Source organism: Hylobates moloch, unplaced genomic scaffold (assembly GCF_009828535.3).
Source record: "Hylobates moloch isolate HMO894 unplaced genomic scaffold, HMol_V3 SCAFFOLD_12, whole genome shotgun sequence".
Taxonomy (NCBI): Eukaryota; Metazoa; Chordata; class Mammalia; order Primates; family Hylobatidae; genus Hylobates; species Hylobates moloch.
Window position 1 is genome coordinate 21,296,642 of NW_026652287.1, and position 23,798 is coordinate 21,320,439.

Here is a 23,798-nt window from a genome sequence, read left to right on the forward strand (position 1 = left end):
CCACTGCACCCAGCCTGAATTCTTTAAAATTTTTTTTCTTTTTGTCTAGGGTCGGGCAAGACATATGAATACACAAATTATGTTACTCCTGAGCTAAATTTATTCCTTTTTCTTTGCGCTTTTGAAAGGCTTAGACTTGTACTGACGAATTGTGAATTTTTTTCTTGCTATTCACATAGTGCTCCTTAGAAATCAGCAAAAAAAAAAATGACCCATAAAAGCATCCTTGATTGTTGGGTTTTCAACATACATTTAATCAATCAGGCTCCTGTAGAAACAGTTTTTTCTTTTTTTCGAGACAGGGTGTCATTCTGTTACCCAGGCTGGAGTGCAGTGTCATGATCATAGTTCACTGTAACCTCAAATACCTGGGCTCAAGCCTTCCTCCCATCTCATCTTCCCAAGCAGCTGGGACCACAGGTGTGTGCCACCATGGCCTAGTAGGTTTTTTTTGTTTTGTTTTTGTTTTTTGTTTTTTTCGTAGAGTTGGGGTCTTGCTATGTTGCCCAAGCTGGTCTTAAACTCCTAGGCTCAAGCGATACTCCTGCCTCGGCCTCCCAAAATGCCGGGATTACAGGTTTGAGCCACTGTGCCCAACCAACAATTCTGTCTCCTTGTGTCTCAGGTTCCTTCCCGCTCTGAGTGAGGTGGATCGATTGTTTGTTTGTTTGTTTGTTTGAAGACAGAGTCTTGTTCCTATAGCCCAGGCTGGAGTGCAGTGGCACGATTTCGGGTCACTGCAACCTCCACCTCCTGGGTTCAAGCGATTCTCATGCCTCAGCCTCCTGAGTAGCTGGGATTACAGGCAGCTGCCACCACGCCCAGCTAATATTTATATTTTTAGTAGAGATGGGGTTTCATCATGTTGGCCAGGCTGGTCTCGAACCCCTGACCTCAGGTGATCCATCTGCCTCGGCCTCCAAGCCATCGCGCCGGGCCAGATCATTTATTTTTATTTAACTAATTAAGATCTTACCTCTTCCGGCAGAATCTTTGGATTTGTTTAATATGCGGCCACATAGGATGTGGACGGTATGTCAGTCGACATGCTTATAAGCACTTTGAGGAAACGCAGCACACGTATGCCATGCAGCTTACCAACCATCGAGTCTGGGACTATGCTGGAGGTGAACACCACTCGCTTTTCTAATTTGGACTCATTCTGTGTGGAAACTTTGCCTTCACAACCTCTTCACTTTCCCTCCCAGCTTGAAATGTCATCTTCTGACAGCTGTTGCAAACCCAAATTCTCAGTTTCCCTGGGGCACTATTTTTCTAGAATGTCTTGAATCACACATTATAAAGGGAGTTAATACTTCCATTCTTGCTTTCTCCCTCCCCTCTAAAATTCAAATGATTTGACACTTTTAAAGAAATATTATAAGGCATTTAAATTAGATCTGAAAAAAAAATTTTGTCAGAGTTAAAAGTGTACAGAGACCCTTTTCATTCTAAAAAAACACACTTTTGTTGACTCTTTCTTTAGATAACTATGTTCATCGACTGGTTGCAAGTAAAACAGATGGAAAAATAGTACAGTATGAATGTGAGGGGGATACTTGCCAGGAAGAGAAAATAGATGCCTTACAGTTAGAGGTAAGAGAATTAATGAGTTATCACTCAATATCTGTTTCTACTGCTGTTTACTATTCTAATTTGAAATATTTGTCATTTACCTGGATGTACATTTTTTTTTAAAGTTTGGTCATGGCCGGGCGTGGTGGCTTATGCCTGTAATCCCAACACTTTGGGAGGCTGAGGCAGGTGAATCACCTGAGTTCAGGAGTTCAAGACCAGCCTGGCTAACGTGGTGAAACCCCGTTTCTACTAAAAATGCAAAAAATTAGCTGGGCATGGTGGCACACGCCTGTAATCCCAGCTCCACAGGGGAGGCTGAGGTAGGAGAATCGCTTGAACCCGGGAAGCGGAGAATCGCTTGAACCTGGGAAGCAGAGGTTGCAGTGAGCCGAGATCGCGCCATTGCACTCCAGCTTGGGCAACAAGAGCGAAACTCCATCTCAAAAAAAAAAAAAAAAAAAATGTTCAGTCATTGCTGTGAGGTGTCATTAAAATATTTTTATTCTGTTTTTCTTCTTTGAAAGTCTAAATGTCAGCTGGGTGCAGTGGCTCACACCCCTGTAATCCCAGCACTTTGGGAGGCTGAGGCAGGTGAATCACCTGAGATCAGGAGTTCGAGACCAGCCTGGCCAACATGGTGAAACCCTGTCCCTATTAAAATTAGCTGGGCGTGGTGGTTCATGCCTGTAATCCCAGCTACTTGGGAGGCTGAGGCACCAGAATTTCTTGAACCCAGGAGGCAGGGGTTGCAGTGAGCTCAGATTGTGCCACTGCATTCTAGCCTGGGCGACAGAGCAAGACCCTGTCTCACAAAAAAAAAAAAAAAAAAAAAAAGTCTAAGTTTCACTGTGCCTTATTACTTTCATTGTGATGTCTGTAGTTGTCTCAAGTTCAGTGTCAAGATTGTCTTCCCGTAGCTACAGGCTAGAGTACAGTGGTGCAATCTCAGCTCACTGTAACCTCTGCCTCCCGGGTTCAAGCAATTCTCCTGCCTCAGCCTTCCGAGTAGCTGGGACTACAGGCATGTGCCACCACGCCCGGCTAATTTTTTGTATTTTTCGTAGAGACAAGGTTTCACTGTGTTAACCAGGATGGTCTTGATCTCCTGACCTTGTGGTCCACCTGTCTCAGCCTCCCAAAGTGCTGGGATACATATGGCATGAGCCACCGTACCCAGCCACGAGTCATGTTTTATATAAATTTCAAAAAAGGTTGTTTTAGAAACATACCTTAACCTTAGGAGGAAGTGGACATTTGAAAACTTGCTCATTTCAAGACGTCTGATAGTAAAATTGCCTAAAATGAGGTTTATATTGTTATTAATAAATCATTGTATTAATAAAAAAAGATCAAACACTTTTAAGTATTTAGAATTAGTAAATCCTCCACATTAAGTATGTACATGCATTCTATTCATACAAGAAATACTGGCCGGGCACAGTGGCTCACACCTTGTAATCCTAGCACTTTGGGAGGCCGAGGTGGGTGGATCACCTGAGGTCAGGAGTTTGAGACCAGCCTGGCCAACATGGTGAAACCCCACTTCTACTAAAAATACAAAAATTAGTTGGGTGTGGTGGTGGGCGCCTGTAATCCCAGATACTTGGAAGGCTGAGGTAGGAGAATCGCTTGAACCTGGGAGGCGGAGGTTGCAGTGAGCCCAGATGGCGCCATTGCACTCCAGCCTGGGCGACAAGAGCGAAACTCCGTCTCCAAAAAGAAAGAAATATTTATTGGCCAGGCGTGGTGGCTTATGCCTGTAATCCCACCACTTCAGGAGGCCAAGGCTTGATCGCTTGAGTTCAGGAGTTCAAAACCAGCCTCGGCAACATAACAAGGCCTTGTCTCTACTAAAAATAAATTAAAAAAAAAATTATCCAGGTGTGGTGGCACGTACCTGTAGTCCCAGCTACTCAGGAGGCTGAGGCAGGAGGATCCCTTGAGCCCAAGAGGTTGAGGTTGCAGTGAGTCATGATTGCACCACTGCATTCCAACCTTGGCAACAGAGTAAGACCCAGTTTTAAACAAAAAAAAAAAAAAGAAAAAAGAAAAATGTTTGCTGTCAGCCACTGGTGCTAGTGCCGCAAACACAGCATTGAACAAACTCCCTGCTCTCGTGGAGCTTAGGGTTCAGTAGCATAGATGTTCTTCTCCTTGCCCTCTCTGTAGCCTGCAGACATGTTTATATCTCTTCTAGTCTTCTAGAATGGTTTTTCCAAAATGGAGATGTGACCTTGCCACTCCTTGGCCTTGGGTTCCCCATTGCCCATATTTGTCAATATTATAATACCCCAAAGCCTTCCACTGGCGCCATATCTCCTAACCCAGCACACCAGTACCCCATTAATGTTACTCATTCATTTCTGAAGAGATTCTAATGTCCATAGCTCTGTCTTGGTCAAGTAGTTCTCTGGACTCGGATCTCTGTCTTTATCTGTTCTCCTCCTATCTGTCAGCACCCTCTCAAATCTTGCCTTCTCTCAGATCTTACTGTCCTACACCATCTATCCCTTCCCTGTGGTTACACAGCACTGTTCATTCATTCAGGCAGTCATGCAGCAAACAGTTCTTGACATCCACCATGTGCCAGGCACTGGAGATACAGCAGTAGAGATATAACCCTCACTTTCGAAGAGTTCACGGTCCAGTCAGGGAGACAGGCAGGTAAACTGGTGATGAAGTGCTGCTGTCCTGAGTGCTGTTACTGATAAGCACAGTGCTCAGGGAGCTGAGAGGGGGTGCCTGACTCTAGTGCTGGGTGGGACAGGATGGGACAGGACTGCTTCATGGGGTCAGGGAGACAGGTAAGTTTATTTGAGTTACACATAGATTTAAAACCACTGTGGTTCTTCTTAAAGTCAGCTTGACCAGAATAAAATTTTTTATAAGTACATTTATTCTGACTAGATTGTAAGCCCCAGGAGGACAGAAGCATAATGTCATTTGTGTCCCCTGGTCCAGTATATATTGGGTAGAGTAGAACCAGGGTGTAAATATACATTCTGTTGGTTAGTTTTAGTTTTCTGTGGATCATTAAAGATAAGATTTTTAAATTGGATTTCAGAGACTGACAACAATGACTTATATTTTGGTCTTTATTCTTTATGTTTCTAGTATTCATATTTACTAACAAGCCAGCTGGAATCTCAGCGAATCTACTGGGAAAACAAGATAGTTCGGATAGAGAAGGACACAGCAGAGGAAGTAAGTCTGTTTGGTTTGGTGACTGCTGAAATGACACATGGCAGGGCACTCTGATGGGGGGGTGTGGAAGGCAGAGTACAGGGAAAGAGGAATCTTACCATCTTCCCTTCTCAGGCGGGTAATAAGTGGAGAACTGTTTTGCCACTAAAAAGAAACTTTGGATTTAAAGGCTTGACTGTTTTGATATTTTGGGGTCTTAGTGGGTTTTGTTTGCTTTTTTTTTTTTTTTTTTTTAACCTCAATGTGGTTTTCTAATGCCTTGTGAAGTTCCACTAAAAACATACAAGTATCTACATGAGGGTTTGTCATTTGAGTCAGGCACTTGGGAACTGCTGCCTTTGGGAGCTAAACATGAACTTCTAAGGCAATGAAATGGCGCAGAGCCTTTCTAAATGGAAGGAAATAAAATTGGGCAGAGATATTGACACTTCATTATTCACCCTGAAGGTCTAGGGCAGCAGTTTTCAAATTTTAACAAAATAGTCCTTAAAAAAAGATGCCATTCACTACTTTAGCAAAATTAAAAAGTGGTGTGATCTTGGTGGAAACTCAGATGGAAAGCCCAGAGCTCTGTCTCCAGTATGTGCAAGGAACCCTGTGACTTCCAAAGAAGATAGTCTGAAAACTAGTAAGCACCTGCGTATAATTGTATATAATTATGGCTCTAAGAACCTTTCTTTGGACCTAGGGACAGTGTTTGTAATTCAGTGATTCCCTTAGTATGAAATAAAATCTTGTAGAATTTCTCAATGATTAGTAACTTTGTGAGTCCCCACCTATCCTTGGGCCTTCAGATAGGCAGTACAGAGCTGGGTTTGGGGCCCACCTCTGAGGTGGCTAGGAAGATCCTGGAGCTTAGCAGGCAGGGCCATGGGCCCCAGTTTCTGGATATGCCGTAAGTGGGCAAAATCAAGGTTTGTAAAAATTAATGCTTACCATCAGCTTTAGGCCAGGTGTAGTGGCTCACACCTGTAATCCCAGCACTTTGGGAGGCTGAGGGAGGCAGATCACTTGAGGTCAGGAGTTTGAGGCCAGCCTGGCCAACATGGCGAAACCCAATCTCTACTGAAAATACAGAAATTGGTCGGGCATGGTGGCAGGCGCCTGTAATCCCAGCTACTCAGGAGGCTGAGGCAGGAGAATTGCTGGAGCCCAGGAGGCAGAGGTTGCAGTGAGCCAAGATTGCACCACTGCACTCCAGCCTGAGCAACAGACCGAGACTCTGTCTCAAAAAAAAAAAAAAAAGTCAGTTTTAAAATGATCTGCAGTTAAAAGTTATTGATGAAATTCTTACAAGAGCCTATTCTAGTCAATGCACGTGCCCTTCCAGAGGCACTCAAGGTCACTTGACTTTACCAGTTCTGAATAGGGCTTGATTAGAGTATGTGCAGGGAGGACTGCCTGCCAATGCTCTCGATGGAGCAGAGCGCAGGTCGCTGCCGCGTACTGTGAAGTTGGCTCACGGGAAGTGCATTGGCAGCTCCGCTGCAGCTGCACTCATGGGTTTTTCCACGGGATATACCAGTGTGACTATCTCAAGTGCTTCATCCAGATCCTTGAGAGCTAAGCTCAGAATTCTCTCTGCTCTCTAGGATTCTTTAGGATTAACTGCATTCCCTAAAACATGCCAATGAAAAGCAAGTCAAGGGGCAGGAGAACGAAACACTGAAACTCACGTTTGCTTTTGGGTCAGGGTAAAATGGAAGCCAGAGCAGCTCTAAATAAAATGCTTGGGGTGCTTAAAAGGATGCTTTTGTTTTCTGGTAACAAATGTCGTTTATCCATAAGTTAATGGATGATGCAAGCCCTTTGTTCCGCCACGGTCCTCCTTTTGGCCAGTCCCTTGTCCGTTAGCACCCCCAGCAGTAGAACATGTTCAGGGAGAAACAGTAACCCGGACCCTGGGTCTCACTGACAGAGATTGTTTGTGGGCCTCTTGTTGATGTGGAGGAGGGGTGTGGATCAAGTTTGAAATTCATTGTGGGCTTCAGTTATAAACACTGTTTCTTTCCCCCAGTGCCTTAGGTAGTGCCGTTATTATAGCATGTGAGCAGAGCCTATTCTAGACGATGAAGCTCACAGACACTCAAAGGCTCTTAGTTTTCATGGCCATGTATGAAGAACACATGGTAGGCAGAGGCAGTCGTAAGGTGAACTCCTCTGAAAGTATATCTTTTCTTGTGGATGTCTAGCTCCATTTTAATCAGTATTTTTCCAGCTGTGGATTGTAAAATGAGTTTGGTGGACCACAACTAGCATTTTTATTAGATAAAATAGTGTAGATAGAAATATTAGGGTGTAGTACAATTAATATTGTTTTGTGAAACTCATTTCACTTTTGTGTGTGTCATGGGTGTTTCTTACTGTGGGCTAATGGTCAGAATTTTTCATTTGTTTTTTGAGATAAGATCTCACTCTGTTGCCCAGGCTAGAATGTAGTGGCACCGTTACAGCTCACTGCAGCCTCAGGCTCAGCCCATCATGCTCAAGCGATCCTCCCACCTCAGTCTCTCTAGTAGCTGGGACCACAGGAGGGTGCCACTGTGCCTGGCTGATTTTAAAAAAAATTTTTATTCAGATCAGGGGGTCGGCCGGGCACAGTGGATCACGCCTATAATTCCCAGCACTTTGGGAGGCCGAGGCGGGCGGATCACGAGGTCAAGAAATCGAGACCATCCTGGCTAACACGGTGAAATCCCATCTCTACTAAAAATACAAAAAATTAGCCAGGCATGGTGGCACGTGCCTGTAGTCCCAGCTACTTAGGAGGCTGAGGCAAGAGAATCACTTGAACAGGGAGGCGGAAGCTGCAGTGAGCTGAGATCGCGCCACTGCATTCCAGCCTGGGCAACAGAGCGAGATGCCATCTCAAAAAAAAAAGAGCCGGGCGCGGTGGCTCACGCTTGTAATCCCAGCACTTTGGGAGGCCGAGGCGGGCGGATCACGAGGTCAGGAGATCGAGACCACGGTGAAACCCCGTCTCTACTAAAAATAGAAAAAATTAGCCGGGCGTGGTGGCGGGCACCTGTAGTCCCAGCTACTCGGAGAGGCTGAGGCAGGAGAATGGCGTGAACCCGGGAGGCGGAGCTTGCAGTGAGCCGAGATTGCGCCACTGCACTCCAGCCTGGGCGACAGAGCGAGACTCCGTCTCAAAAAAAAAAAAACGAGAGAGAGAGAGAGATGGGGGAATCTTATTATGTTGCCCAGGCTGATCTCCAACTCCTGGGCTCAAACCTTCTGCCACAGCTCTCCCAAAGGGCTGGGATTACAGGCGCTAGCCATGGCACTGGACCAGAAATGTTTTAATAAGCACTAATTTAAATCGTTGTTAACATTTGTCTGTAGCAATATTAAAAACCTTTTTGGCCAGGCACAGTGGCTCATGCCTGTAACACCAACACTTTGGGAGGCCGAGGCAGGCATATCACAAGGTGAGGAGATCGAGACCATCCTGGCTAACATGGTGAAACCCCGTCTGTACTAAAAATACAAAAAATTAGCTGGACATGGTGGCGGGTGCCCATAGTCCCAGCTACTCCTCCAGGTGGCTGAGGCAGGAGAATGGCGTGAACCCAGGAGGCGGAGTTTGCAGTGAGCCGAGATTGCGCCACTGCACTCCAGCCTGGGCGACAGAGCAAGACTCCGTCTCAAAAAACAAACAAACCTTTTTAGGGTTACCTTTATATTTTCATCTTGATTTAAATGTGTTTGGCTTAAGTATCTTTACTGTCCAAGACATGTACAGTTTGGTTCCTTATGATAGTAATTTCTGTCCTTTTCAACTTCCTTAAACTGACAGGAGTCAGTTTAGAAGAAAATTTCAAAAGGATCTAGTGCTCTGTTATTTTAAAATAATATTGAAGAGAAAATTAATACCTAACTAGAATTTGAGCGATTTTAAAGCTATTTTGATTTTTATGACATAGAAGAACATTTAGAAATCTCTCGTCCAGCCGGGCGTGTTGGCTCATGCCTGTAATCCTAGCACTTTGGGAGGCCGAGGTGGGCAGATCATGAGGTCAGGAGTTCAAGACCAGCCTGGCCAATATGGTGAAACCCTGTCTCTACTAAAAATACAAAAATTAGCTGGGCGTGGTGGCATGCACCTGTAGTGCCAGGAGGCTGAGGCAGGAGAATCGCTTGAACCCGGGAGTTGGAGGTTGCAGTGAGCCAAGATAGCGCCACTGCACTCCAGCCTGGGTGACAAAACAAGACTCTGTCTCAAAAAAAAAAAAAAAAAAGAAAGAAATCTCTCTTCCATATTCTTCCAACGGAGGTTGGCTATAAAGTTAATTTGAACAAAACATTTATTTTTATTGTATTGTATTATATTTTTTTGTGATAGACTCTTGCTCTGTCTCCCAGGCTAGAGTGCAGTGGTGTGATCTTGGCTCACTGCAATCTCCACCTCCCTGGTTCAAGCTGCTCCCTGCCTCAGCCTCACGAGTAGCTGGGATTACAGGTGCCTGCCACTGTGCCCGACTAATGTTTGTATTTTTAGTAGAGACGGGCTTTCACCATCTTGGCCAGGCTGGTCTCGAACTCCTGACCTCGTGATCCACCCATCTCGGCCTCCCAAAGTGCCGGGATTACAGGCGTGAGCTACCGTGCCCAGCCTATTACTATTATTATTATTGTTATTAAAGCTAGTGCTATTAGAGACTTGCTAGGCAGGCTGTATGGAAAATGATTAAAAAGAAAGGTCTAGCTGATCCCTGGGCTGTATGACTTAAATTCTCAGCCACTTTCAGTTCCTGTTATATTGCCTTGTGGTTCACCCAGCCTCCCGACTTTGCCTTCCCACCAAATCTTTTGCTAGTGTCCTTAGACCAGTGGAGTTGAGGAAATTCCCAAGTTCGCAGATCTTCATACAGGAGTGGATCCAGGATCTACTTAGCCAGACTCCAACGTACTCTGCGCTAGGATGGCTGCCATCTGATATATTATACATCAGAATTTTTTAATTCTCTTATGTTTTTAAGGCTGTGTAATATGAATTAGTCTATGTATATTGTTCTTATAAATAGACTCAAAAGAACATGGACTGCCTGTATTCCATGTGGCTTCATGATACATGAAAAAAATATTGTGAATAGGAAAAAATAAACGACTAGAGTCAACTGTCACAAGTTTCTTAGATTACCAATGTTTGTCTCTACAAAAAATACAAAAATTAGGTCAGGCGCAGTGGCTCATGCCTGTAATCCCAGCACTTTGGGAGGCCGAGGCAAGCCGATCACTTGAGGTTAGGAGTTTGAGACCAGCCTGGCCAACATGGCATCTCTACTAAAAAATACAAAAATTAGGCCGGGCGCAGTGGCTCACGCCTATAATCCCAGCATTTTGGGAGGCCGAGGCAGGTGGATCACCTGAGGTCAGGAGTTCGAGACCAGCCTGGCCAACGTGGTAAAACCCTGTCTCTACTAAAAATACAAAAATTAGCCAGGCGTGGTGGCAAGTGCCTGTAGTCCCAGCTACTTGGGAGGCTGAGGCAGGAGAATTGCTTGAACCCAAGAGGTGGAGGTTGCAGTGAGCCAAGATCATCCCACTGCACTCCAGTCTGGATGACAGAGCGAGACTCCGGCTCAAAAAAAAGAAAAAAAAGATTTCCCGGCATTTTTAATCCTATTATGGAAATTCTTTCAAATGATTACCTCACCTTTTCTTTATTTTTTTTCCCTGCCTGGAAACTGCCATATCTCACGTTTTCTAATTTTGGTTTGTCAAAGTTATATACAGATGATTGGGGGGGAAAAATATGATGATAGTCCCAAAGAGCACACCACATTACCTTTGTGAAATGAATCTGATTTCTCTTTGCTCTTTCAGATTAACAACATGAAGACCAAGTTTAAAGAAACAATTGAGAAGTGTGATAATCTAGAGCACAAACTAAATGATCTCCTAAAAGAAAAGCAGTCTGTGGAAAGAAAGTAGGTATAATCGGTCTATTCTGTTGTAACAGGCTCTATAAACAGACAGTTTCTTTCATTCCTATGGAAACACCCTCATTTTCAAATATATGTATCACCAGGTTTTCAGGAGTCTCCCTATATATGGAACAGGCTTCTCGTTTATTAAAAAATGCGGGGTTTCATACCAGATGGATGCCATGTGGAATGCAGTGCTCTCTTCTGATGTCTGTGCACTTGCAGTGTGTACAGATATCTTCCATTTTTGCCTGTGAAAAGCAATTTTCTTCCATCCAGAGCCTTTGGCTTCTTTGAGCCATTGTGGCTGAGAACTGGCAGTTAGGAAGGAGACTGTGTCTAAGCTGGAGATGTTCTATGCTGTGGCCTTGGGCAGGAGTTAAAGGCAAGAGATGTTGAATATGGAGCAAAAAACTCATGAACAGCATGGCGATAACATTCCTTATTTACTGTTATTTGGGAAGATAGTTGCTACTGATTGAAATTACCAGCCAGGCATGGTGGCTTACGCCTGTAATCCCAGCACTTTGGGAGGCTGAGGCAGGCAGGTTGCTTGAGCCCAGGAATTCAAGACCAGCCTGGACAACATGGTAAAACCCCTTCTCCACTAAAAAATACAAAAATGAGCTGGGTATGGTGGTGCATACCTGTAGTCCCTGCTACTCAGGAGGCTGAGGTAGGAGGAAGGATCACATGAGTCTGGGAAGCAGAAGCTGCAGTGAGCCAACATCTCACCACTGCACTGCAGCCTGGGCAACAGCGAGACCCTGTCTCAACAAAAATAAAATTTTGTTAAGCTATTGTAAAAACAACACTACAAAATTAATAGAAGTAAAAATTAAAAATTACCCTATACTTTCAGCACCCTAACAAACTGAACAACTGTGTTAAAGAATACAAAGTAAAAACTGGATGGGTTTTTTTGTTGTTGTTTTTTTTTTTTCGGAGACAGGGTCTTTCCCTGGAGTACAGTGGCACAACCTTAGCTCACTACATCTTTTTTTTTTTTTTCCTTGAAACGGAGTCTTGCTCTGTCGCCCAGGCTGGAGTGCAGTGGCGCGATCTCGGCTCACTGCAAGCTCCGCCTCCCAGGTTCACGCCATTCTCCTGCCTCAGCCTCCCAATAGCTGGGACTACAGGCACCCACCACCACGCCCGGCTAATTTTTTTGTATTTTTAGTAGAAATGGGGTTTCACCGTGTTAGCCAGATGGTCTTGATCTCCTGACCTCATGATCCACCTGCTTCGGCCTCCCAAAGTGCTTGGATTATAGGTGTGAGCCACCATGCCCGGCCCATCTTTTTTTTTTAAACGGAGTCTTGCTCTGTCGCCAGGCTCGAGTGCAGTGGCACAATAGGCTGGAGTACAGTGGCACGATCTCAGCTCACTGCAACCTCCACCTCCCAGATTCAAGTGACTCTCCTGCCTCAGCCTCCCGAGTAGCTAGGACTACAGGAGCACGCCACCACACCCAGCTAATTTTTGTATTTTTAGTAGAGATGGGGTTTCACCATGTTGGCCAGGGTGGTCTCAATCTCTTGACCTCATGATCCGCCCACCTCGGCCTCCCAAAGTGCTGGGATTACAGGCGTGAGCCACTGTGTTTGGCCAGCTCACTACATCTGCCACCTCCCTAGGCTCAGGTGATCCTCCTGCCTCAGCCTCCCAAGTAGCTGGACTACAGCTGTGCACCACCACCCCTAGCTAATTTTTTTTTTCTTTTTTTCTTTTTTTGAGACGGAGTTTCGCTCTTGTTGCCCAGGCTGCAATGGTGTGATCTCGGCTCACCGCAACCTCTGCCTCCAGAGTTCAAGTGATTCTCCCACCTCAGCCTCCCGAGTAGCTGGAATTACAGGCATGCGCCACCATGCCTGGCTAATTTTGTATTTTTAGTAGAAACAGGGTTTCTCCATGTTGGTCAGGCTGGTGTCAAACTCCCGACCTCAGGTGATCCGCCTGCCAAAGTGCTGGGATTACAGGCGTGAGCCACTGCGCCTGGCCTCTGGCTAATTTTTTTGTAGAGACTGTTTTACCATTACAGGCGTGGGCCACGACACCCTGCAAAACTGGAAGTTCTTTTTCACCTCCTAGATTCTGCTGCTATCTAGTGTTAACCATTATTAACCAGCACCAGTGAATATTTATTCTTCTAGATGTTTAGCTCTGCCAACATAAATATCTCACATGCATAATCTTTTCTCTGCAAAAATAGAATCTAGGTATTCTCTTTGATTAAATATGTTTTTGGATTTTTTTTCATACTAGCACATCTAAATCTGTCCTGATCTTTGTAACATCTGCATGCTATTTAATTGTATGGATGTACCATAATGATTTTTGTTGTTGTGGTTGTTGTTGAAATAAGGTCTTGCTGTGTTGCCTAGGCCAGAGTACAGTGGCAGAATCATAGCTCACTGCAACCTCCAGTTTCTGGGGTCAAGTGGTCCTCCTAGTCTGAGCTTCCTGAGTAGCTAGGACTACAGGTGTGTGCCACCATGCCTGCCCAATTTAAAATTTTTTTGTAGAGACGGGGTCTTGCCATATTGCCCAGGCTGGTTTTGAACTCTTGGCCTCAAGTGATCCTCCTGTCTTGGCCTCCGAAAATGCTGGGATTATAGGCATGAGCCCTGCACCTGGCCTGCCATAATAATTTTGACCAGGTCCCTATTGATTGTGTCAAGTTGTGTCAAATCTCACACTACTATAAGCAATACTGTAATGAGCATCTTTCTCCATGTCTCTTTTTGCCCAATCCTGAGTATATCTATTCTATGGTATAAATTCCTAGAAGTAAAATAGCTGTGTCAAAGGGCGTGCAAATTTTTTGTTTATTTATTTGTTTGTTTATTTATTTATTTATTTATTTATTTACTTATTTTGAGACGGAATCTTGCTCTGTCACACAGGCTGGAGTGCAGTGGCACGATCTCAGCTCACTGCAACCTCCACCTCTCGGGTTCAAGCAGTTCTCCTGCCTCAGCCTCCCGAGTAGCTGGGATTACAGGCACACGCTACCACACCCGGCTAATTTTTGTATTTTTAGTAGAAACGGAGTTTCACCATGTTGGCCAGGCTGATGTTGAACCCCTGATCTCATGATCCACCCTCCTCAGCCTCTCAAAGTGCTGGGATAACAGGCGTGAGCCACTGTGCCTGGCCCAAATTTTTTGTTTTTATAGATATTGCCAAGTTGTCTTCGAAAGAGTTTATACCAGTTCATGCTGCAGTGCTAGTGTGTAAGTGCCTCATTTCTCATGTCTCAGCTCTTGGGTGTTCTGATGCATAAAAATAGTATCTCAAATAGTGGGGTTTTTTTGTTCGTGGTTTTTGTGTGTGAGTGTTTTTGTTTTTTGTTGTTTTTTTGAGACAGGGTCTTACTCTGTCAGACCAGCTGGAGAGCAGTGATGCAATCACAGCCCACTGCAGGCTCAAATTCCTGGGCTCAAGCAGTCCTCTGCCTCAGCCTCCCAAGTAGCTGGGTCTACAAGTGCACATCACCACACCCAGCTAATTTTTTTAATTTTTCTTTTGTAGAGACGGTGTCTCGCTATGTTGACCAGGCTGGTTTCAAAGTGACCCTCCCACTTTTGCCTCCCATAGTGCTGGGATTACAGACATGAGCCACCCTACTGGGTCTCAGATGGTATGGGTTGTTTGTTTGAGACAAGGCCTCTTTCTGTCACCCAGGCTGGAGTGCAGTAGCACGAACATAGCTCACTGCAGCCTTGACCTGCTGGGATCAAGCAATCCCCCAGCTTCAGTCTCCTGTAAATCTGGGACCACGGGTGCACGCCACCGCACCTGGCTAATTTTTTTGATTTTCTGTAGAGACAGGGTCTTACTTTGTTGCTCAGGCTGGTCTCGAACTCATTTCCTCTTTCATTTGCTGAAGCGATCCTCTCGCCTCAGCCTCCCAGAGTGCTGGGATTCCAAGCATGAGACAACGCACCTGGCCTCAAATGGTGGTTTCATTTGCAATTCTTTACTTACGAGTAAGACTGGACATCAAGAATAGGGCACTCCCAAGTCTAAAGCCCTTTGGTTAGAATAAGTGCCCTTTTTTTCCCCGTCAGCAAATGCAATGAAGTCAGAGTACTTGACTCTCCAAGAATGCCACTTTTCCTCATAACTTCCTTATCACAGCTATCATCTTGAAGTCACCTATTTAACCACTGACTGCAAAACAAAGAAGCAGTAGAATTTTTACTATCAGTCACAGAATAGTTTCTGCTACTGAAAACTTTCTGATGCTTAAAAAAAGTGTCTTAAAAGGCTGGGCGCGGTGGCTCACGCCTGTAATCCCAGCACTTTGGGAGGCCGAGGCGGGTGGATCATGAGGTCAGGAGATCGAGACCATCCTGGCTAACTCAGTGAAACCCCGTCTCTACTAAAAATACAAAAAATTAGCCGGGCGAGGTGGCAGGCGCCTGTAGTCCCAGCTATCGGGAGGCTGAGGTAGGAGAATGGCCTGAACCCGGGAGGCGGAGCTTGCAGTGAGCCGAGATCACGCCACTGCACTCCAGCCTGGGCGACAGAGCCAGACTGCATCTCAAAAAAGCTGAGGCAGGAGAAGGTTGATGGTGGCCATCTTGTAAGCGAGATTCCCACTGCACGCACGGGGCAAACGAGATCAGGTCGAGCGGTGAAACCCCGTTCTAAAAAAAAAAAGTATCTTAAAAGTACATTTGTGGGCTAGACGCGATGGCTCACATCTGTAATCCCAGCACTTTGGGAGGCCAAGGTGGGTGGATCACAAGGTCAGGAGTTCAAGACCAGCCTGGCCAAGATAGTGGAACCCTGTCTCTACTAAAAATACAAAAATTAGCCGGGCACAGTGGCAGGCGCCTGTAACCCCAGCTACTTGGGAGGCTGAGGCAGGAGAATCGCTTAAACCCAAGCGGCAGAGGTTGCAGTAAGCCAAGATCACACCACTGCACTCCAGCCTGGGCAACAGAGTGAGACTCCATCTCAAAAAATAAATAAATAAATAATACACTTGTGGACTGGCGCAGTGCCTCATGCCTGTAATCCCAGTACTTTGGAAGGCTGAAGCGGGTGGATCACCTGAGGTTGGGAGTTCAAGACCAGCCTGGCCAACATGCCAAACCCCAGTATCTACTAAAAATACAAAAATTAGCCAAGCATCGTGGCAGGTGCCTGTAATCCCAGCTACTTGGGAGGCTGAGGCAGGAGAATCGCTTGAACCCAGGAGGTGGAGGTTGCAGTGAGCTGAGATCATGCCATTGCATTCCAGCCTGGACAACAAGAGCGAAACTCCGTCTCAAAAAAAAAAAAAAAAAATACACTTGTGTTAAGTAGAGCAAAATTCTTGCTTTGCGTAGCTGACTGCGATGGCAGCAAACCAGACTCCCTCACCATGGGAGAAAGGGGTCTGTCCTAAAGGGATTCTGAGGTCATGGTTTCTCTGTTCAATCCCAGAGCAGAAAGGGGACTGTGTCAGCAAATGAAAAATGTGCTTTTGTCTTCCTTTGTTTTTCAAAAGGTGCACTCAGCTAAACACAAAAGTGGCCAAACTCACCAACGAGCTCAAAGAGGAGCAGGAAATGAACAAGTGTTTGCGAGCCAACCAAGTCCTCCTTCAGAACAAGCTAAAAGAGGAGGAGAGGGTGTTGAAAGAGACCTGTGACCAAAAAGATCTGCAGATCACCGAGATCCAGGAGCAGCTGCGTGATGTCATGTTCTACCTGGAGACACAGCAGAAGATCAACCATCTGCCTGCCGAGACCCGGCAGGAAATCCAGGAGGGACAGATCAACATCGCCATGGCCTCAGCCTCGAGCCCTGCCTCTTCGGGGGGCAGTGGGAAGTTGCCCTCCAGGAAGGGCCGCAGCAAGAGGGGCAAGTGACCTTCAGGGCAACAGACGTCCCTGAGACTGTTCTCCCTGACACTGTGAGGGTGTGCTGGACCTTCAGCTAAATGTGAGGCTGAGCCCTAATAACTACAAGTGAGGATCAAGCCACAGTTGTTTGGCCTTTTCATTTGCTAGTGTGTGATATAGTGAATGTAGAGGGTGCTGACTGGAGAGCTGATAGAAAGGCGCTGCGTTTGAAAAGGTCTTAAGAGTTCACTAACCTCAGACATTCTAATGACCATTTTGCCTTCCTGCTTGGTAGAAGCCCCAACTCTGCTGTGCATTTTTCCGTTGTATTTATGGAGTTGGTGTATTTGACATTCAGTTCTGGGGTAGGTTTAAGATGTTAAGTTATTTCTTGTAACCTCAAAGGTAAGGTTTTCTAGCACTAAAGCACCAAACCTCTCTGAGGTCATAACAGCTGCTTTAAAGAGAGGTTTCCATTGGCTACTAAGGAGTTATGAAAATTCCCTAGCAATAGTGTCATATCATTATCATCTCCCCCTTCCTCTGGGGAGCGGAAGAATTGCTTGAATGTTATCTGAAAAGAGGCCTGGTAGTAAACCAGGCCCTGGTTCTTTACCAGCAGTCATCTCTTCTTGCTCTGGGGCTAGCCAGGAAAAACAAACAACCCGGGGCACATTGGGTAGACTCAGTGTAGGAAAAATGGGGGCAGCTCCACTGTTTATTTTTGGTGACTTCATACGTCATTATGAACCGCAATTAAGGAGGAGGCTTAATGGCTGTTCCCAAACTCAAATCTCAGAGTGGATATCCTAGCATCTAGCAAGACTAAGTCGGGGGATTTCTCATCCATGTGAAAATGTAGAGTGAGGCCTCTGACTAGCTAATTGTGTATTTTGTTGGGTTTAGTATTTTCTAAATGTTTACAAAATATTGGGCTGCATGTTCAGGTTGCAGCTAGAGGGAGCTTGGGCAGATTTTCAATTATGCTTTCAAGATATAACCAAAGGCTGTTTCTAAATCCTAAAATTAGAATTTCAACAGAGCCCCCTTTAGAACAGTCATATAACGCTTGTGTGGGCCAACAGAGGGGCTGTGTACTCTCTCTGGAACCATAAATGTCAAATAATTCATAACCTGCAGTAATTGAGCAAACTTAAAATAAGACCTGTGTTGGAATTTAGTTTCTTGAAGAGGTAGAGGGATAGGTTAGTAAGATGTATTGTTAAACAAGAGGTTTTGGTTTTTGCTTTATAATTAGCCGCAGGTTTTCAAATGATCACATTTCAGAATAGGTTTTTAGCCTATAATTAGGCCTCATCCCCTTTGACCTAAATGTCTTACGTGTTACTTGTTAGCACATCAACTGTATCACTAATCACCATCCGTTTTTGTGAGATGTACTGCAGCATTTCCCAAAAAACTTTACCTGTAATGTTGCAAAATGAATGTACTCAGACATTCTTAATTTTTACTTAGGGCAGACCAACTGTTTGAGTCTCTCTTGGACTTATATATACAGATATCTTAAGAGTGGGAATGTAAAGCATAACCTAATTCTCTTTCCTATAGAGATTCTATTTTATTTAAAATCTATTTTTACACTAGTTAGAATCCTGCTGTTTTGGCCAAGTACTTGTCTTGCATGTCTGACCTTGCAGAAGCTGGGGTGGATCATAGCATACTAATGAAGAGAATTAGAAGTAGTTTACAAAGCTCGCTCACTCCTCATTTCTCCGTGATCCCGTCTATCCATAGTGGCCCCACCACCACCTGGGAAAACATATTTTTCAGCACAGGTGGGATAAATGCTCTGAAAGGCTGTGCCCAGAGGAATGAGCAAATAGGCAAATGTTTCCAAACTACTTGAAGGTTTAAAAAAAATATGTTCCAGAAAAAAAAAATCTTACCAAGATATGTAAAGAAAATGGTTTGTTTTTTTTTTTAAAACAGTCAGAGTCATGTTTGAATTTCACAAAATCACATCAGACAGAAGTTGTTTTCTTCAGGAGGGAAATGAACCACTTAATATACCCATACTACCTTGAACAAAGAAATTGAATTAAAATAGCCAAACTTTGAAATTATTCTGCCCTGTGTGAAATGTGTGTCTCTGACTGACGTTTGCTTGGGAGCATGTCTCTAATAATCTAAGAACGTGTCGGCCGGGCACGGTGGCTCAACGCCTGTAATCCCAGCACTTTGGGAGGCTGAGGTGGGCAGATCACCTGAGGTCAGGAGTTCAAGACCAGCCTGGCCAACATGGTGAAACCCCACCTCTACAAAAATACAAAAATTAGCCAGGCATGATGGTGGGTTCCTGTAATCCCAGCTACTGGGGAGGCTGAGGTGGGAGAACCGCTTGAACCCAGGAGGTGGAGGTTGCAGTGAGCCGAGATCGCGCCATTGCATTCTAACCTGGGCGACAGAACGAGCCTCCATCTCAAAAAAAAAAAAAAAAAAAAAAAAAGTGGGCTGGCTGGGCGCGGTGGCTCACGCCTGTAATCCCAGCACTTTGGGAGGCTGAGATGGGCGGATCATGAGGTCAGGAGATCGAGACCATCCTGGCTAACACAGTGAAACCCCGTCTCCACTAAAAATACAAAAAAAAAATTAGCTGGGTGTGGTGGTGGGCGTCTGTAGTTCCAGCTATTCAGAAGGCTGAGGCAGGAGAATGGCGTGAACCCGGGAGGCAGAGCTTGCAGTGAGCCAAGATTGCACCACTGCGCTCCAGCCTGGGTGACAGAGTGAGACTCTGTCTCAAAAAAAAAAAAAAAGTGGACTTGATTTAAAAAGCAACATAAAAATCAACCCCTTGGTTGGGTGCGGTGGCTCACATCTGTAATCCCATCACTTTGGGAGGCTGAGGTGGAAGGAATGCTTGAGGTCAGGAGTTCAAGACCAGTCTGGGCAACAACATGGCCAGACCCAATCTCTACCAAAAAAACAGTTTTTCATTAGCCAGGCGTGGTCTTGTACACCTGTAGTCCCAGCTGTTTGGGAGGCTGAGATGTGAGGATCGCTTGAACCCAGGAGTTCGAGACTGCAATGAGCTGTGATTGAACCACTGCACTCTAGCCTGGGCAACAGACCCTGTCTCAAAAAAAAAAAAAAAAACAAACCCTCAACAATATAGTGAGCATCTAGATTATTCATCTTTCCACTCCCTTCCAGGTTCCCAAACTAGTGAAAAGTAGCTGAACTGGGCAAGGGAAGTCCTAGGCACACAACTCTTGGAAACTAAAAGCACATTTTTTTATTTTATTTTATTTTTTTTGAGACAGTCTTGTTCTGTCTCCCAGGCTGGAGTGCAGTGGCTCCACCTCGGCTCACTGCAACCTCCACCCCACTGGGTTCAAGCGATTCTCCTGCCGCAGCCTCCCGAGTAGCTGTGCTTATAGCGCATGCCACCACACCCAGCTAATTTTTTTGTATTTTTAGTAGAGACAGGGTTTTGCCATGTTGGCGAGGCTGGTCTCCAACTCTTGACCTCAAGTGATTCACCCGCCTTAGCCTCCCAAAGTGCTGGGACTACAGTTGTGAGTTACCGCACCCAGCCACTAAAAGCAATTTTTACACCTGAGACTATTTCCCATGCCCTACACTAAGCTGAGATTGTTTTGGGGCGGCGGGGGGGGGGGTGGGTTGTTGTTCTTGGTGGGAAACCGTCATAAATGTGACTTGTTAGGATACATTGATCAATATATAAACACTGAAGCAACTACCCACTCTCTGCTTGCATGGCAAAGTTGTCCTCCTCAAAAGGGCTGAGAAACTGATTTCCACAGCCAGCTAGTGAAGTGTGGAGAACTTGGCAAATCACGAATGAACAACCTTCTGTCATCGTTTAGAAACCCCTCTTCTAGTACAGTCAGGCTCCACAAGCTACAAATAACCATCCATGAGATTTGGCTGCCATGCATGATGCCACATTGCTTGGGCTGGTGGCATATTTTGGCTTGTGCGACGCCATGGGCTTATCTAAAAAAGGAAAAAGTCACTCTTGTTTTCTCCAGGATAAAGCTGAATTAACTGCTGCATAGTGACTCTGCTGCATCACTTCTCTTGGCAGCAGAAGGGAAATTAAGTCTCTTAAGAATCAGCTCCTGCACCTTAACAGTGCTGGGGGTCCTTTAAACTACCCAGAGACCAGGCCGTCACCTTAATCGAGTTTAGGAAGCCACCGAGTATTCTGTGGCAGACCTTTTCTGCTGGCCAGTCCTTTTCATGTTTCCCTGTGAAAATTCTTGAAATAGAGACCCAGAATACCTATAAAATGGTTACACCAACAGATGCAGCTTTTTTTTTTTTTTTTTTGAGACAGAGCCTCACTCTATTGCACAGGCTGGAGTGCAGTGGCGTGATCTCAGCTCACTGCAACCTCCGCCTCCTGGGTTCAAGCAATTCTCATGCCTCAGCATCCCAAGTAGCTGGGATTACAGGCACACACCACCATACCTGGCTAATTTTTGTATTTTTTGTAGAGACGGGGTTTTGCCGTGTTGGCCAGGCTGGTCTCGAACTCCTGACCTCAAGTGATCCACCTACTCAGCCTCCCAAAGTGCTGGGATTATAGGCATGAGCCACTGTGCCCAGCCATTTTTTGTATTTTGTATTTTGGTAGAGATGGGCTTTTGCCATGTTGGCCAGGCTGGTTTCAAACTCTTGGCCTCAAGTGATCTGCATGCCTCAGCCTCCCAAAGTGCTGGGATTACAGGTGTGAGCCACTGCGCCTGGCCCAGATAGAGCTTTGACAGTAAAGAGTGAAGCAGTAATAGGGAGAAAAGCCTGTCCTTTAGGAACCCCAAGTTTTATCCTAGAGCCAAGGCCAAGTGTCTGCTTCTCCTCTGCAAGGTGATTTTGCACCCCCCACCCTCACCCACTGGCCTCCCCCAAACCCTGTTCTGTAGTCTCCCTGGAGCAAATGAAAAGCATATTTGCATTTGTGTATTAGTGGACTTCAGGGAAGTTACATAAGGCTTTTAATTTTTACTGGAGTGGGGGCTGGCCTCTTTATCCTGATTAATGCCATAATCAACAACTTCTTTCTTTCTTTTTTTTTGAGGTGGAGTCGCGCTCTGTCCCCCAGCCTGGAATGCAGTGGCGCCATCTCAGCTCACTGCAACCTCTGCCTCCTGGGTTCAAGTGATTGTCGTGTCTCAGCCTCCTGAGTAGCTGAGATTATAGGCGCACACTATATGCCCGGCCAATTTTTGTATTTTTAGTAGAGATGGGGTTTCGCCCTGTTGGCCAGGCTATTCTCAAACTCTTGACCTCAAGTGATCTTCCTGTAATCCCCAAAGTGCTGGGATTACAGGCGTGAGCCACCACTCCTGGCCATCTTTTCATGTTTTAATGATAACCTTTCTTTACCTTGTATTCCTGAAACTGACATGTTCACAGACATTTACAACCATAGGGTCTATCAGACATTAATTTGGAAACTTGTACTTCCAGAAGCCAAAACAATTTCAGAATTATTGTAGCTAGTATGCTTTTCATGAACATTGAGTAGTCTCTCCCTGTAATTCTGGAAGCTTAGGAGGACATGAAAGAAAGGAGTTCTGCAGTTGGTTCTTAATCTGGATTTTGCATTCTTGCTGCATGAAAGGAAGAGATGAAAAATCTGTTGTTTTATACAAGATGATTGCAGTCTTTGGGGCCTAATGTTGAATTGCTTTGAGTGAAAAACTCACTGGAATCATCTGGAAAATGTGGTTTTGGCACTTGGGACGGAGCTGCACTGGTGCAGATAACATTTGTTACTCCAAGGCTAATTACCACACTTACTAAGTGAACTGAAACAGCTTTGTTTCTTTTCAGACCTTGTTCTAAATCCCCTGACCCAAGACTCCTTTCTGATCCAGCTCAAGATTGCCTTGAAACAAATGCAGAGAGGGTTGTCCAGGAGGGGAAGTCCAAGAGTGAAATTACATGCAAGATCCCAGAACGTGAACATGTACAGCATTCAGGATAAATCTGGATGGTGTTTTGTTTTTTGTTTTTTTTTTTTGAGACCAAGTCTTGCCCTGTCATCCAGGCTGGAGTGCAGTGCAGTGGCTGGATCTCGGCTCATTGCAACCTCCGCCTCCTGGGTTCAAGCGATTCTCCTGCCTCAGCCTCCCAAGTAGCTGGGATTACAGGTCCCCACCATCACACCTAGCTAATTTTTGTGTTTTTAGTAGAGACGGGGTTTCATTATGTTGGCCAGGCTGGTCTCGAACTCCTGACCTCAAGTGATCCACCCACCTCGGCCTCCCAAAGTGCTGGGATTACAGGCATGAGCCACCACGCCCAGCCTGGGTGTTGTATTTTCAAAAGATAAAAGCAGGCCAGGCATGGTGGCTCACGCCTGTAATCCCAGCACTTTGGGAGACCGAGGCAGGAGGATCACCTGAGGTTGGGAGTTTGAGACCAGCCTGACCAACATGGAGAAACCCCATCTCTACTAAAAATACAAAATTAGCCGGGCATGGTAGCATATGCCTGTGATCCCAGCTACTCGTGAGGCTGAGGCAGGAGAATCGCTTGAACCCAGGAGGCAGAGGTTGTGGTGAGCCAGAGATCGCGCCATTGCACTCCAGCCTGGGCAACAAGAGCGAAACTCCATCTCAAAAAAAAAAAAAAAAAAAAAAGATAAAAGTAAACCTACAGCACTAAGCATAAATGCCAAATAGGAAAAACAGTTCCAACTTGGCCTCTGTGAAGATGTCTTCTGCCATTTTTTTGCCCAGAAGAAACAGCAGGTTCCAGACCAGATTTCCTTATACATGTGTTTCCTAATTTAAAAAGGAACAGCCCAGGCTATGTGCTGTGGCTCACACCTGTCATCCCAACACTCTGGGAGGCCGAGATAGGAGGATCGCTTGAGACTGGGAGTTCGAGACCAGCCTGGGCAACATAGACCTTGTCTCTACTAAAAATTAAAAACAATTAGCCAGGGGTGGCGCATGCCTGTAGTCCCAGCTACTCAGGAGGCTAAGGCAGGAGGATCTCTGGCGCCCAGGAGTTCGAGTTTGCAGTGAGCTATGATCGCACCACTGCTCTCCTAGCTATATCAACTCCTGATTCTAATTCTCAATCTCTTGGTTACGGCCCAATAGGCAAAAGTTCAGGTTTTCCCTAGAGAACTGGGAGAACTCAAGTCCCCTGTAAAAGAATGAGATGTTTCCGGCCGGGTGCGGTGGCTCACGCCTGTAATCCCAGCACTTTGGGAGGCCGAGGCGGGCGGATCACCTGAGGTCAGGAG

General features: G+C 45.5%; 1 protein-coding gene across 2 annotated transcripts in view; it reads left to right on the forward strand.

Annotated features, from left to right (window-relative positions):
* The window catches only part of BRAP (BRCA1 associated protein), a 45,471-nt gene extending 26,835 nt beyond the window's left edge, over positions 1-18,636 (forward strand). For both annotated transcript variants that reach the window (XM_032168658.2, XM_058425190.1), the window contains exons 8-12: positions 989-1,127; positions 1,487-1,596; positions 4,693-4,782; positions 10,612-10,715; positions 16,216-18,636. In XM_032168658.2, coding sequence (XP_032024549.1) covers positions 989-1,127; positions 1,487-1,596; positions 4,693-4,782; positions 10,612-10,715; positions 16,216-16,579 — 807 coding nt within the window. In that variant the 3' untranslated portion in view covers positions 16,580-18,636. The remainder of the gene's footprint in view (positions 1-988; positions 1,128-1,486; positions 1,597-4,692; positions 4,783-10,611; positions 10,716-16,215) is intronic.
* Positions 18,637-23,798: the final 5,162 nt, after the last annotated feature.